The sequence below is a fragment of the Sapajus apella genome, unplaced genomic scaffold, assembly GCF_009761245.1.
Source record: "Sapajus apella isolate SASKATOON/1434 unplaced genomic scaffold, GSC_monkey_1.0 scaffold13, whole genome shotgun sequence".
Taxonomy (NCBI): domain Eukaryota; kingdom Metazoa; phylum Chordata; class Mammalia; order Primates; family Cebidae; genus Sapajus; species Sapajus apella.
Genome location: NW_022436953.1, coordinates 29,776,024 through 29,790,839, shown reverse-complemented (window position 1 = coordinate 29,790,839; position 14,816 = coordinate 29,776,024). Strand labels below are relative to the sequence as shown.

Sequence of the window (14,816 nt, the reverse complement as noted above, 5' to 3'; positions counted from 1 at the left end):
GGATAATGTGGTGTGTGTATATGTGTGTGTGTGTGTGTGTGTGTGTGTTTGTGCGGGCGTGCACTCGCGCATGTGCACCAAATTTTATCAGATACTTTTCTCTGCCTCTTTTGGGATATCATGTGATTTTTCTCCTTTATTCTGTAGTGATGAACTACATTGTTATTTAATGTTAATTCAACCTAGCATCCATGAATAAACTTTATGTAGTCCTATGAAATATTACCATTTTTATATGTTTGAGATACTCTTTTTTTTTTTTTTTTTAGAATAACAAAAAATATTTTACTAAAACATAAGATTTACAGAAGTTTCCAGACAAGCCATACAAAATGGTCACAAGCTTTTTTTGAAGGGGGGAATCTACACTTGACAGCAAAGTCACAATGTTATTAGTGAGTCCTGTGATGTGTTTTTAATGTTCCCATTTTGGTTCAAACAATCAAGTTCGTCCATCTACAGCGTCTAAATAAAGTTAGACTTGGCTAGAGAGCATTCCCTAAATAACTGGTTAGCTGCTTTTAACCAATGCAATTAGATCACTGTAAAAGGGGGAAAGGAGCCCATAAAATTAAAATAAAACTACCTCCCCCCTCAAAAAAAATAAAGAAAAACACCCACACCCCTGCAGCTAACCTGACAACTACCTTCATTCACAGTGCTTTATACTTAAACCAGGATGGGGGAAATGAGTAAAAGCAGGAAGGGGCCGCTGCTTTTAAACCTTTCACAACAATCCGGATGATACTTCTAGCCTCTGCTCATGCTTTACAACAGTGAATCAGGACAAGACATAGATTTGCGAATGTGCATTTAATCACCAAAGGACTGAAGATGTCTGGGCTTTTTTATTCTGTAATGTTTCTAAGACTGCGTCCATTAAATGCAAACAAAAAGGAAGAAGTCTTGGCAGAACAGGAGAAGTGATGCACACTTGATGATCGGATCAGTTTAAATATTATTCATGGCATATAGCCTAGTCCATGCTCTAGCTGTTTCTATGGCTTGGGCTTCGTTGGTCTTCCACTGCTCCGCTACATCATTTGCTAGTGGATCATCTGGATTAGGAGCACTTAACAAGGCCTGGATCGATAGCAGAACTGTGCGGATCTGCAGTGCTGGGGACCACTTATCTTTCAAAATATCTAAACATATTCTTCCCATCTTGTCTACATTAGGATGATAAATTTTGGTCATGAAACGTACTTTAGGGGCTGCCATTGGGTATTTTTCTGGAAGGAATAGTTCAAGTTTAAAAGTCCCTCCCTCAAAGGGGGAATCCTGAGGGCCAGCAATGACCACATGAAAATAACGGGCGTTGCTCTCATCTGGTTCTGCTTTGATGCCAGGAACTGGTTCTGCCAGCAAACGCTGGGTTTCCTTGATGATCCTGCGGGGCAGCCCGGCCTCTTGTCAGAACCCGAGTTCGGCCTCTGGTCTCGTCTCCGGCTCCGCTCGCCTCACGCACGAGTCTGAGATACTCTTAGCTAATATTTTGTTTAAGATTTTGGAATTTAAATGTATGAAAGAGATTGGTGCTGAAATTTTCATTTCCCGTAATATCTTTGTCAGGTTTTGGCACAAAGGTAATGCTGGCCTCAATGAACAATTTCGAAAGTTTTACCTCTTTTCCTATTTTTTGGAAGATTTTGTGAAAGATTTGTATTTCTTACTTCCTGAATATTTGAAAACATTCAGCAGTGAAGCCATCTGGGCCTGGGGTTTCTTTTTTGGGGAAAATGTTAATGGATTGAATTTCTTTAATACACAAGTATTCAGATTTATTATTTCTTCTTGTGAAATATTAGGTAAGTTGTGTATTTCAAAGAGTTTTCCAACTTTAAATAATAAAATTTATTTGTATAGCATGTTCATGATATTTTATCTTTTATAACATTTTAATCTGACATTTATAATTTTGGTTTTCTCTCCTTTCTGATATGTTATTTCAAGGAAACCATTATTGGCTATATTAACTTTTTAAAACATTTATTTTCAAGTACCTTGAATTTTTCTCTTGTGCATTGTTTTTTTCTTTGTGGTTTGACTTGCTGGGCTTATTTTTCTAGATTTTTTAGTTGACATCTTATTTATTTTTATTAATTTGTCTTTCTCATATATGAAGTGGTCTATAAATTTCCCTCCAACTATTGTTTTAGCTTCATCCCACAAGATTTTATCTGTTGGATCTGTATCATCATTTAGTTTAAAATATTTCATTTTATTTGCAATTTCTCTTGTGACTCACGGGTTCTTTATTCTGATTTCAATATTTTGAGTTGTGATAAGGCTTGCTTTATAACCTAAAATATGGTCCCTTTTGGTAAATATTTCTTCTATGTTTGAATTTTTAAAAGCCCTGTATCTGAAATTGTTGAGGATCGTATTTCATATATTTCAATTAGGCCAAATTGGTTTACTTTGTTAGTCACATCTTATATATTTACAGTGCATTTGTTGGTCTTTTTTTGTTCTTCTGTAAACTCTTGAGAGAATTGTGTTAAAATCTCACACTATAATTTTGTATTTACCTACTTCTCTTTAGTTTTGTAAATTTTTTGCTTTATAAGCTTTATATGTTTGAAGGTATGTTATATATCTTTAGAACTATGATAATTACATCATTATGAAATGTTCCTCTTTATCTGCAGACTTCATGCCTTAAAGTCTACGTTGATATTAGTATAAGTACATCACCTGTCTTAGTTCATTTGGGCTGCTGTGCATAATACCTTAAACTGGGTAATCAACAGAAATTAATTGCTCACACTTCAGGATTCTGGGAAATCCAAGACCAAGACCCGAGCATATTTGGTGTCTGGTGAAGGCTTCCCTTCTGTTTCAAAGATGGCATCTTTTTTTGTGTGTCCTCACGTGGGGGCAAACAGTCTCCGCAAACATTCAGACCATAGCACTAACTTTCTTCTGGTTATTGTTTGCCTGACTTATCTTTTCTCAACGTTTTTCTTTCAATCTCCTGTGTGCTTAGATTTTGCGTGTGACTCATGTAAGCGGCATAAAGTTATTTTTAAAAATTCAATTTGGCAATTCTGGTCTTTTGATTGAAACACTTCATTCATTTACATTGAATTTAATTATGGATATATTTGGGTTTCTATCATCTTATGTTGAAAATAACATAAACATAACCCACCTATTCTGTTTCTTTTTCTCACATTTTTGGATTCTTTTAGAGTGATAAAATACTTTTTATCATTTTATTTTTCTTCTCATAACTTGTTAATTGAACATTCTTTTATTATTCTTTTAATAGATACCCTAGAGATTACAACATGAATATTGTCTTATTCCAGTCTAAAATGAATGATTACTTTCATCATTTCTTTAATAGTACTAGAACCTTAGACCATTTTAATTCCACTTACTTCCTGCATCTTTTGCATTAGGGTGGTCATGCAAAACTACAAATATATTTATTGTATGCATATTTTAAAAACCACATGACATTACTATGATTGTTTTGTACAAATCCATTTTCTCGCTTTTTTAAGATAGAGTGTCACTCACTTCATCACTCAGGCTGGATTGCAGTGGTGCAATCTCAGCTTACATCAAACTCTGCCTCCCAGATCTAAGCAGTTCTTGTGCCTCAGCCTCCTGAATAGCTGGAATTACAGGCATGCACTACTACGCCTGTCTAATTTTTGCATTTTTAGTAGAGATGGGGTTTCCCAATGTTGGCCAGGCTAGTCTTGAACTCCCGGCCTCAAGTGATCCACCAGCCTTGGGCTCCCAAAGCTCTGGGATTACAGGGACAATTGATTTTTAATTAAAGTTCTTTTATATTTACTTGTACATTGACATTTTCCATTGAGCCTTATTTTTCATTACAATTCCATGTTTCTCTCTGGGATAGTTTTCCTTTGGCCTGAAGAAATCTTTTAAATATTTAAGTGAAGTTTTGCAACTAATTTTCCCTGGTTTTATTTGCATGAAAAAGTATTTATTTCACCTTTATCTCTGAAGAATATTTTCCCCTTGAGTTTAAAATTCTAGGTTAGCAGTATTTTCCCTAAGAACATTAAAGATTTTTCTTTCTATTGGCTCTAGTATTCATGTTTTCTGTTGACAAGTCAATTGTTAATTTTTCTGTTGGTCTTTTGAAGGAAATTTGGTTTTCCTCCTCGTAAGATTTTCTCTATATCTTTAACTTTCATTAATGTTACTGTGATACCTTGTTATGGTTTTCTTTTTATTTCTGTAGAACATCTCGAATATGTCTGCTGACATCTTTCATCAGTTTTAGAAAATTCTCTGCCATTATGTGTTGAAATATTCCTTCTGTCCATTCATTTTTTCCCTCTCCTTTCAGACCACCAATTTCCATCCTTTTTTCCTTTCCATGCTTCAGTTTGGGATATTTTCCATTAATCTATCTTCCAGTGCAGGTCAACAGTCCTGTATTCTGCCATGTTAAATCTGTAGTTAAATCCAACTAATGAGTTCTTAATTTTAAAGATTATCTTAATTAGTTAAAGAACATCCAATTATTATTTTTTAGACTGTGGTTCTATGTTAAAATTGTCTCATATCTATTCATTTTTATTCTCATAAAAATTAATGTTATTAATTAACTATGATGTTAATCATAATTATCTTATGCCATTTGCCAGCTAATTTTTATATCTGGATCCTGTGGGTACGTTTCTATTGTTGAGGGGTTTTTCTCTTGGTTTTTAGTAATTTGGTTCTTTCTTTTGGTGTACCTAGTAATTTCTGAATTTAGATACCCCAAATGGTTTTATCCTCCTCTACATAGGATTTAACTCTTTCCTCTGATGGGAATATAGAGCCATATCTGATTACTTCAATGCAACCAGTGTCTGTGTTGAGTTTATGGCGGGTTGTAGTCCTAGTAGGCTGTGGTAAGGCTCAGTCTACTTTGGTTAATCTCTGATCCATCAAGTTTTTTAAAATTTCCTCTAAGACCCAAGTATATCCTACAACTCCCCTTTTCTTGGAAGGCCTGGAATGCAAACTTTTGTGTCATGAGACTGTGTTTTTCAAGTTCCCACCTATACTTTTTAGCTTACATTCTGTGTAGCCCCAGAATTCAGCCACTGTTGAGAGGAAACAGGCCCATTTTCTTGAGTACTCCCAAATGTCCACCAGAACTCTGGGCTGGATTTTATGTACTACTGCAGTGGCCTTTATCTAGTTTTTCACTTAACTTTACATACGATTATTAGCCTCCTTTCTGTACCCAGAATTGGAAAAGCCTCCAGAGTAACAGCAGCCAGTGTCAGCCAGCTTATCTCTCTAAAGTTCTTTCTTTCCTGGAATCTTAGCCTTCTAATTCTCATTGCCTTAGAAACTCTCTACTGCTTCCAAATAGGTGATATGATGGGCATGAGAGTGAACCTCACAAACATCCAATTATTGGGAGCATAATTGATCAAGATCCCCAGTTGCTGAGCTCTGAAATCAATCACTGCCTTTGTGCTGAGACCACACCTTCAGTGGGTTTCTCTTAGCCTGTGACTGTGGGTCCGAAGTCTATAAGGCCAACCTGGTCCTGGGAGACACAGGACTTCCACCAGCTGACTTAGATTTGGGGCCTCCCTGAAGGTTTTACCTGGACTTCCTTAGGCTGCACCACAGCCTAGGACATCTCTCCTTTCCCATTTTCCTTCACTTGCCATTAGACTCTTGCATCATGCTCTGATGACTCTTCCTTTTACAGCTGCCTTTTTCAAGCTCCCTCTGTTTTCTTTCACAAGGCATTTTCCCCAGTAAAGTCACTGAAGTTCTGTCATCTCTTGATGTCTGCTTCTTGGAGGATTTGGTTTAATACAGGTTAGTTATGTGTTTTGTCAACCATTGTAGCTGTTCTGCATAGAAACCACCAGTTACCTTAGCCCATTTGGATGCAGATATCTCAATAAACTTTTGAATTATTAATCTGTTTTTTCCTCAATATTTTTCTACTCCCCTGTTAGTTTAGCCAAAAATGCAAAGAAAATGGAGAGTCAATTTTCATCTTTTAAAAAGTTGAGGTGAATATATAAGATAAATAGGACTCAGAAGATGATCAAAAGGGCCCATTTTCTTGCTCTAGACAAGAAAAAATATTTTCACTGGGCACTAGCTTGGGAGAATCTGAGGGAGAAACACAGAGTTTGATACTAGTGTGGAACTGTGAAGTGAGTGTGTTCCTTGTCTTCCCTCCCCACCCTGAGCAGCTGGTAAATACTACTGCAGGTGGTGGTGGGGTGGGGGATGATGCAGCCACCAGAGAAGTCTGAGTCCCACTGCTTTGCTGGGCCTAGGGAAGCAGCAAAGCCCTAGTACCCCCTCCATGAATGGTGCAGTGGTCGGAGGGAAGATGTGGTGCAGGGTGAGTACAGGCAGAGCAGATCTGAGAATGCCCCACAGGGATTCGTTTGTGAAGTCCCAGAGCACTGGAAAAGAATCCCCCAAACCTCTGGAGTTCCTGAAAGATTAAGTTGCCAGATAAAACACAGGGTGTCCTGTATTCTTATCTGCTAAATCTAGCAACCCCACGGAAAGAGGGATGGAGACAGAGATGGAGATGGCTACTGACTGAAGAGTCCTAGAGGCTGGGATGAGAAGGCATCACATTGACTTTGTTGAACTTTGCTGGCAGACCAGATGCCCCTGAGGATGTCTCATCAATGCCAGCAGAAATCAATGCCAATGATTCGTGACTAGAGAGAATGAGGTTGCCATAGAAGTTGTCAGCTGGACAGATGACACCAAGAATCCCTCCCCTCCCTCCTCCTTTGCTTGACCCAATACAAACCCTCCTCCCTGAATTTAGATGCTACTCTGAGGAGAAAGGGCAGGGAGGGGTCCCTGAATTGACTGGGCTTAACCTGAACTCTAAAGTTATATTCATGCCACTGGTGGATGGAGTTTAAGATAGAAATTAAGTTCAAGTAAGAAAAAATAAAGTTATGTTTTCACATGCCTGCCTTTGTGGTTTGAGAAGTCAGCATCTGGAGTCCTGGGGATATTTAATTTTTTATAAGAAGGATTATGGATTCCTCAGTAGATGATAATCTCTGTTGGGGTAAGGTCATCGCTATTACCTCTCTACCTACAGTTTGTAGTTCAGTGTCTGCACACATAGGTGCTTTCTCTGCCCAAAATATCTCCTGTGTTTATTTTGCTGCCTGTCTGTACCTGCCCCCTACTGAATGTGAGCTCTCTGAGGGCAGGAACCTGCTCCTCCTCCTGCTTAGCTAGACCTGTAGAACTTTGCCAGTCTTTCTTTACCTTCCACATCTGATCATTCCACACAGAGCATTAGAGCCAAAGCTTTGAATGGGAGTCACACATTTGGGCTCCATGTTTGGCTCTATAGCCATCTCCCTATGAGCTGGAAAATCTTGGCCCCTTTTCAGAAGCCCTGGCTTTGTTCACCTCAACTATTATGGGTGGGGTGTTTCCTGTGTGCTGGGCAGTGCCTGGGCATGGGGAAAACAAAGAGGAGTCTATCTTTATCTCAAAAGGGCCTTCTCTCACCAAGAGCCCGACAGGTAAGTGCCAACAAGACAGCACAGTAAACGCTGTAACAGGATGTGCTCATGCTTCAGGAGGGAGCCACATGTTGAGCCAGAGAAAGCAAGGCCGGCTTCCTGGAGGAAAGCCATGTGAGCTGGGTCTTAGTATTTGAGTAGAATTTCACCAGCTGCACTGGGGGGTGGCAGGTAGAGGAGATGGAGAACAAGAGAAGGGTTCAAAGCGTGTGCCAGGCACAGAGGCAAGCTCGTTTTGGGAGCAGCAAGCAATTCAGAGCAACTGGAGCCTCTGGCTCAAGGATGGAGATCTAAGTTACCTAGTATTCAGGGTGAAATTTCTCACTTGTGTTTTGAAGTCTTAGATAAAGGTTCTTATCTTTCATTTCTTTCCCTAATTAAATAATTACAGCATTATTGCTGCTTTCTTTATTTTAACTCAATTGAAGCCTCTGTAGATTCATAATAATCTCAAATTTTCTAAAGACATCTCATCCTCCCTGTGCAAAGAGCATCTCTGTTGGGAAGCACTGGAGGTCAGGACCTGCCCTGGAAGGAAAGCGGAAGTTCCTGTGACCTTAGGAAGCTCTGTTAATGCTTTGAGGCCACGTGGATCCGAATACCCTGGAACAGCAGCTCATAATGCGTCTCAGAGCTCCCGAGAGCAGCAAAGGCTGCTGAGGGCAGCAGGAAGTTTCCTGGACCCTGGGAAATTCCTGTCTTACCTCAGAAGCAAGGCCCTTTGCTCTGTCTCTCCAGAGCCCCTGTGTGAAGAGACAGGCCTGCCAGGACACACAAGGGGCTGGACCTGGCAGAGAGCTCAGAGAAGGGAAGCCCCAGAGGGGAAACGGCAGCCTCTAGGGCCAGGCCCTGCAAGACAGATGCACATTGACCTTTCGGGGAGCCTGAAGTGTTGGAGGAGAGGCAAAGCCTTCATGTGCACCAGGGTTACCTTCTAGAGGGCTGGGGTCAAGGGAAAGTGCCTACTTCGTCCTCCTTTTCTCTTGTCCTCCCCCCAACCCCCACCCAGCTGGGCCTGTGTGCTGGGCACATGGGGCTGAGCTCAGGCTTTCTGGGGTTGAGTCCCTGATCCACCACTCATGACCCGCATAACTCTGAGGAAATCTTTAACAGCCCCAAGCCTCAGTTTCCCTACCTGTAGAGATTATATCTGAATGAGTCAGTGGCATTCCATCAAGATTTGAGTCCCTGTGTCATTTGTTCCTTTGAGAGGTCTCCCCTCTTCCTGTTTCTACCCTTTATTCCCTAAGACAAGGGCGTGGCTGGAAAAACTAGAGCAGAGGTACTGGGAAGATGAGAATGTCCTCCTGGCTTCTGCACACCCATCTCAGACAGTTCTCCTCTGTTCCAAGGGCAGCTGAGACCGGACCGCCAGTGAGAATGGACAGACCTCTTGTCCAGAAGGTGTTTGCACCCAGCACTGTGCTCTGCTTGGTCCCAGCACACCAGGGACCTTGCTCCTTGGCAGACGCCATCCCACGCTCTATAGCCTCCAAATCTCCTGGAAGATGCTGAGGCTCTCGGGCCCCTGGGCCTCTATACCTGCCAAAGTCTCCCCACCTCATCCCTCCACAGCCTTTTCCACACCTCCTACCTGCACTTCCATGTCCCAGTCTGGTTAACTCCAACATTTCCTTTCCATTTTTGATACCACTGCCTCCAAGAAGTCTTGGATGACACCCTCCCATATTCAATCTATGAATCCCTTTTCTGTTGGCATGGGGTATCTGGTCTTCCCTGCTGATGCCTTTAACACAGAGATCATCTTGGTTGGCTCCTTTTTTGTTTTTCTCTTTAAATTGTAAGCTTCTTGCCAGGAGAGGTCCTTTTTTCTTCTTTTCTGTATTTTGTTTGTTTGTTTGTTTTGAGACAGAGTCTCGCTCTTTTACCCAGGCTGGAGTGCAGGGGCGCGATCTCCACTCACAGCAATTTCCACCTCCTGGGTTCAAGAAATTCTCATGCCTCAGCTTCCTGGGTAGCTGGGATTACAGGCAGGCACCACCACGTCCAGCTAATTTTTCTATCTTTTGCAGAGACAGGGTTTCACCATGTTGGCCAGGCTGGTCTTGAACTCCTAGCCTCAAGTGATCCACCCGCCTTGGCCTCCCAAAGTGCTGGGATTACAGCACGAGCCACCATGCCCAGCCATTTTTTCTTATTGTGGTAAAATACACATAACATAAATGTTACCACTTAACCATTTAAAAGTGTGCAGCTCAGTGGCACTTAGCACATTCACACTGTTATTAATCATCACCTCTATCTAATTGCAGAACATTCTCAGCACCCACAGCAAAACCCTGTACTTCTTAGCAGTCACCCTCCCCAACCCCCATTGTCTTTTCCCCAGCCCCTGGCAATACCAACTTACTTCCTGTCTCTATGGGTTTGCCTATTATGAATATTACATATAAATGGAATCAGACAAGATGAGGTTTTTGGTATCTGGCTTCTTCCACTTAGCTTGTTATGAAGCTTCATCCATGGTGCAGCCTGGGTCAGGACTTTATTCTTTTCTCTGGCCAAAGAATATCCCACGATATGGCTGTGCCATATTTTATTTATCTATTCTTCTGTTGATGGGCATCTAGGCTGACTCTTGTGAATAATACTGCTATCAACATCATGTACATGTGTTTATCTGCATACCTGTTTTCAATTCTTTCGGGTGTATATCTGGAAATTGAGCTGCAGGGTCCCATGGTAATTCTTTCTATGTTTAACTTGTCAAGGAGCTGCCAAAATGTTTTTCATGGCAGCGGCACCATTTTACATTCCTACCAGCAATGTGTGAGGGTTCCAGTTTCTTCATGTCCTTGCCAACACTTGTTATTTTCTTTTCTAATAAAAACAAAATGATAGCCATCCTAATTGGCAAACGGGTGTCATTTTTTGTCTTCCCAGCTGTATTCCCAGGTTCCAGCACAGCATCTGGTGGAAAGCAGGCATTCAGGAAGGATCTGTCTGTGGAATGAAATCCCCCTACTTGGTCCAAGAGAGCCCACCTCCTGCCCCATCAGACTTGCTGAGTTTCTGTGGGTGACACTGAGAAGGCTGGACTCCTTCTCTCCTTATGCTCATAGAGTTCCCAAAGCCCACCCTTGTTCCCATGGGCAGGGACTGTTCCTACTGGGGTCTACCTCCTGGGCATCTTCTTCTTGTGTCACCTCCTACCGTCACCAAGTGGCACCGACCTGCTCAGCATGGAATCTGAACCTGGGAAAGGTTCTTGGGTTTCCAACATTCCTGCAGCCTTGATAAGCTCGGCTCAAGGCACCACAAGAATTACAATCTGCTTTTTATTTTTTTTCCACAATTCTCTTATTGCCACCCGTTGTCACTCTGGCTCTCTGGGTGATTTTTATCCTCTTAAAATGCTGCTCACAAGAGGGAAGTCATTGCCTTCGAGGGCTGCTCTTTCATGTTAAATCATCCAAAAGCAGCTTGAATATTTATAGCTGTTATTGTGGCAACCTAGAACAGGACACAGTTGTTTTTTTAACACCTGTTTTGGAGGCAGCCGTCCCTGGGAAGCCCTTACTTGGCAAACATGTGTCAGGCTCCTGCCCATGGTGCCTCCTCTGGGGACCAGGTCACAGGACCTGCATTGCACTGGTTGAGGTGTTTGCAAGCAACAGAAACTGATAATCAGCTGGCATAAAATAAAGGAATTTGCTGGGAAGGGGTGGGGCAGCACATAGAGGGAAGGAAAGCTGAAAACCCTGGACTCAGAAGGGGTGCCCTGCCCAGCTGGGAGCAGGAGGAAATGGTGGCCTCTGCAGGGCACCAGCCTGGAAGAAAGCAATGCCAGCTGGCTGAGCAGAAAGGCCGGGGGCTTTGGCTGGTGATCCCACCACCAGTACACCCTGTGTTGGAGGGCTCAGTGCCAAAGGCCAAGTATAGCCACTGTTTCAGAAGAAGGGTAGCAGATGCAGGCGGGCAGGTGCCCTGCTGTCTTCTATGAATTTCAGGAGGGGGTCAGGATTCCTTGGCAATGACGGTTCCTGGAATGAATTCCATTAAGATAGCCATCAAGAAAGGATTTCAGGATCACGGGTCAGTGTTTCTCTACATGTGCTCCGTGGATGCACGTCACACCAGAATCTCGTGGGAAGCTTGTTGAAAATGCTCATTCCTGGGCCTTGCCCCACTCCTTGGAATCAGAATCTCTGGGTGTTGGTGGAGGAGCTCAGAATCTGTATTTTAGCATATTTCCTTGGTCATTTGTCTGTGAGCTTAGTCGTGGCCCCAGTTTGCCCTTCAAGCTTCTTAATTTTGAAGCAATGTGTTGGCTGCTCTCTGCCTCCATGAACTTAGAATTCCAGGACTCTCCAAGTGTGTAGCATGACAAGGTGTTGAAGGCTGGAAGATGTGTTGGGAGGGGAGAAGATCTAAAAAGGTTAGAGGAGCTTCTGCAAATTATAGGGCAGGTGGGTCTTTATGGTAGCAAAAGCATTTCTCTCTGTGGGTGGCAAAAGCTGGAATGTGTCATTTTTGGACTTTGGTAAAAAGGGACTTTTTTTAGTAGGTAATAAATAATAATACATAGAATTTGTTGAGTGCTTAATCCTGGCATTTTATTCTGGAAGCTCTGAAACATAGGCGCTTCCTTCCTGCCACCCCTGGGTTTATAAGGCAGGTAACAAAGGCACAGAGACATCCAGGAACTTGCCCACAGCTGACAGTGGCAGAGCCGGAGGGAGCCCAGGTGACCTGGTGGCAGGGCCAGCCTCCTGACCCCGTGCTGCCTCCAATTTGTTGAAACAATTTTTACAGATGGTGGAAGATCTACCAATGTGGGTACTGTGGTGTGTTCTTGTTCAATTCCATTCTGTACTATTAGGGCAGTATTCATAAGGAATCTAGAAAGAGCCAGGCACTGGGAAAACAAAGGGGATGAAGACACTGTTTTTGCCTTCAAAGCGTTGGTTCCGGGGAGGGCTACAGAAAAACCCATAATGCCGATAGAACAATATAACACTTGGGTGCTCTCAGCAAGGGGCTGTTTCTGCATAGCCTGGAGCAGTGGGTGAAACGGGAAAAAAATCAGAGGGCTCCAAGGTGGAGGTGACCATTGAGCTGGGCCTTGACTGATGAATAGGTAATTAGCAGGTAAACAGATTAGAATAAGGGTGGAGAGGAAAATCCAGGCATGGCAAGCCTAATGGTCCAGTGGGCATTGAATGGGACAGGATGGAGTACAGTGGGGTAGCAAGGGGATCAGACATGGGGGAATGGCTGGAGATGAGATGGGAAAGTTAGGCAGGTTACAGTAAGCCCGGGGTGCATTTCTACCCTTCATTCATTATCTCATGTACTAGTTTTCTATGACTGATCTAACCAATTACCACAGTTTAGTGGCTTAAGCAACACAGTTGTATGATCTACCATTCTGGATGTCAGAAGTCTGAGATGGGTTTCCTGAGGTGAAGATCAAGGTGTTGGCAGGGCTGTGTTCCTTCTGGAGACTGGAGGGGAGAATGTCTTTTCTTGCCCTATCCAGCTTCTAGAGGCTGCTGACTTCCTCAGCAGGGGGCCCCCTCCTTCTTCTTCAATGCCAGCAACTTTGGGTTGAGTCCTTTTCACATTGCCTCTCTCTGATTCCCTCTTCAGCTTCTAAGGACCCTTAAGAGTACAGTGGGCCACCAAAATAATGCAGGATAGTTTTCCTATTTTAAGTTCAGCTGATTAGTAACATTAATTTATCTGTCACTTGAATCCCCCTTTGCCATGTCACGCAGGATATTAAGTTCTGGGGATGAGGAGATGAGCATCTTTGGGGGCCATGATTCTGCCACTGCATCCTCTGATCCCTGAAGGCTTTTAAAATGTGGAGCAACAGAGTCAGATCAGAGTTTGAGAAAGATTATTTTGGCAGCAGGTTTACCAGCAGGACCACATAATTCCTTTTTCTGCCCCTCATAGTAGACAAGACATCATTCATTTTTCTATATTCTTATTTTAATGTCACTTTATGACATATATAGAGAAATGTGGAATGGCAAATTTAGAGGTTCACATTTTGATGTTTACTCAACTGTGTTTTCTCTACATTTTATTTATATATTGCCTCAGCCCACAGAAAGTTTGATGTAACTTCCAAAAATGCAAGAAATGCAAGATGCAGGAATCAGTAGTTGAGGAAAACAAGAAAAGGGAGATTTTAAGTAGGAAAAAATATGAAGTTATAGAGGGCTAGTTCACTGCTCATGGAAGCAAGATTCATTCATGTGATTTCAAATGTCCTAGCTCACAAAGCAGAGAGAGAAAAAGAGTTAGTTACAGAATATACACTAGCAGTAAGAGAAATACAGGTGAGTTGTTTAGGAGATGCCTAGCCCTTTCTATTGCTGATACCTGAGAAGAATTTCTGCTTCTGGTGCTCACAAAGCAAGTGTTGGCTGTCACAGACTTTGTAATTGGAGACAGTAATGACCTTGTATAAAAGCCAGTGTCCTTCAATGCGAGCAGATGACCCAGTCTCACAGTGTCCTGTTACAAAGAAACATGGTTACAAAGAAAAGGGAAGCTGGAGCCTCCATGTTGAACATACCTGGCCCTCAGGTAGCCCTTTTCCATTGGCACAGCTGCCAGCAATCACCTATGCAAACTTCCAGCTTGCTCGTCTATGTCTGCAGCTTGATTTTTCAGGCTGGTATTTGTTAGAAAAGAAATGATTTTGGGGGGCTGCTTTTCATTAAAAGGGAAATTCCACCAAAAACTCTGTTGCCCTTACTATTTGCCTAAGTAATTTCTTTCTAGCTCCTGTATCAATGGGAAATTGACTCCACCTCTTGACAGGAGAAATAGCAAAGAATAGGTGGCTGTCGTTAGCCCATCCCAGGGGCAGGACAGTGGCTGAGTGCGCAGCTCCCAGACACGCTGGCATGATCCAGGGGTAAAGCTGGGGAACGCTTGAGAACTGGATGGGCAGCCCCGGCATGTCTTTTCAGCAATCCCCGTAAGCATCAGCCACTGAAAATGGTCCTCTTGATAGAGATCAGTGAGTAGAGAGGGCAAGGTTTGTTTCCCACCCAGGACATGGTGGATACACTTTTATATTGCAAATTAAGGAAAGAGTTGGATATCTCAAGAGCCAAGCTGAAGAAGAGTTTTCTTCTATGCTGTATTTTTGTATTCTTCAGTAACAAATTTAGTTTAGTGGGGCATGGGATGTTCCCAGTCTGAGCTGGCTCTGCTTAATCATGGACTTTCCAAGTGAAATCTGTGATGGTTCTGCGTGGGGTTAACTTGGCTAAACTAAAGTTATGTTTTCAGACTCTTCCTTCCTGC

The 14,816-nt window shown here is 42.5% G+C and overlaps 1 protein-coding gene across 1 annotated transcript; it reads right to left on the bottom strand.

Moving 5' to 3' along the window:
• Nucleotides 1-525: 525 nt before the first annotated feature.
• On the bottom strand, nt 526-8,998 carry LOC116553674 (ubiquitin-conjugating enzyme E2 N-like). The gene is made up of 2 exons (XM_032281132.1): nt 8,914-8,998; nt 526-1,409 (listed from the first exon to the last, which is right to left on the bottom strand). The coding sequence occupies exons 1-2, from the start codon at nt 8,996-8,998 to the stop codon at nt 952-954; spliced, it is 543 nt and encodes a 180-aa protein (XP_032137023.1). The 3' UTR covers nt 526-951.
• Between the last annotated feature and the right edge of the window lie 5,818 nt (nt 8,999-14,816).

Excerpts from the sequence above, each read along its gene's own strand:
- LOC116553674 (XM_032281132.1), bottom strand. The coding sequence starts at position 8,998 with ATGGCGTCTGCCAAGGAGCAAGGTCCCTGGTGTGCTGGGACCAAGCAG. Across the intron at positions 1,410-8,913 it reads AAACACCTTCTGGACAAGAG|AGGCCGGGCTGCCCCGCAGG; the intron begins GTCTGTCCATTC and ends GGTTCTGACAAG.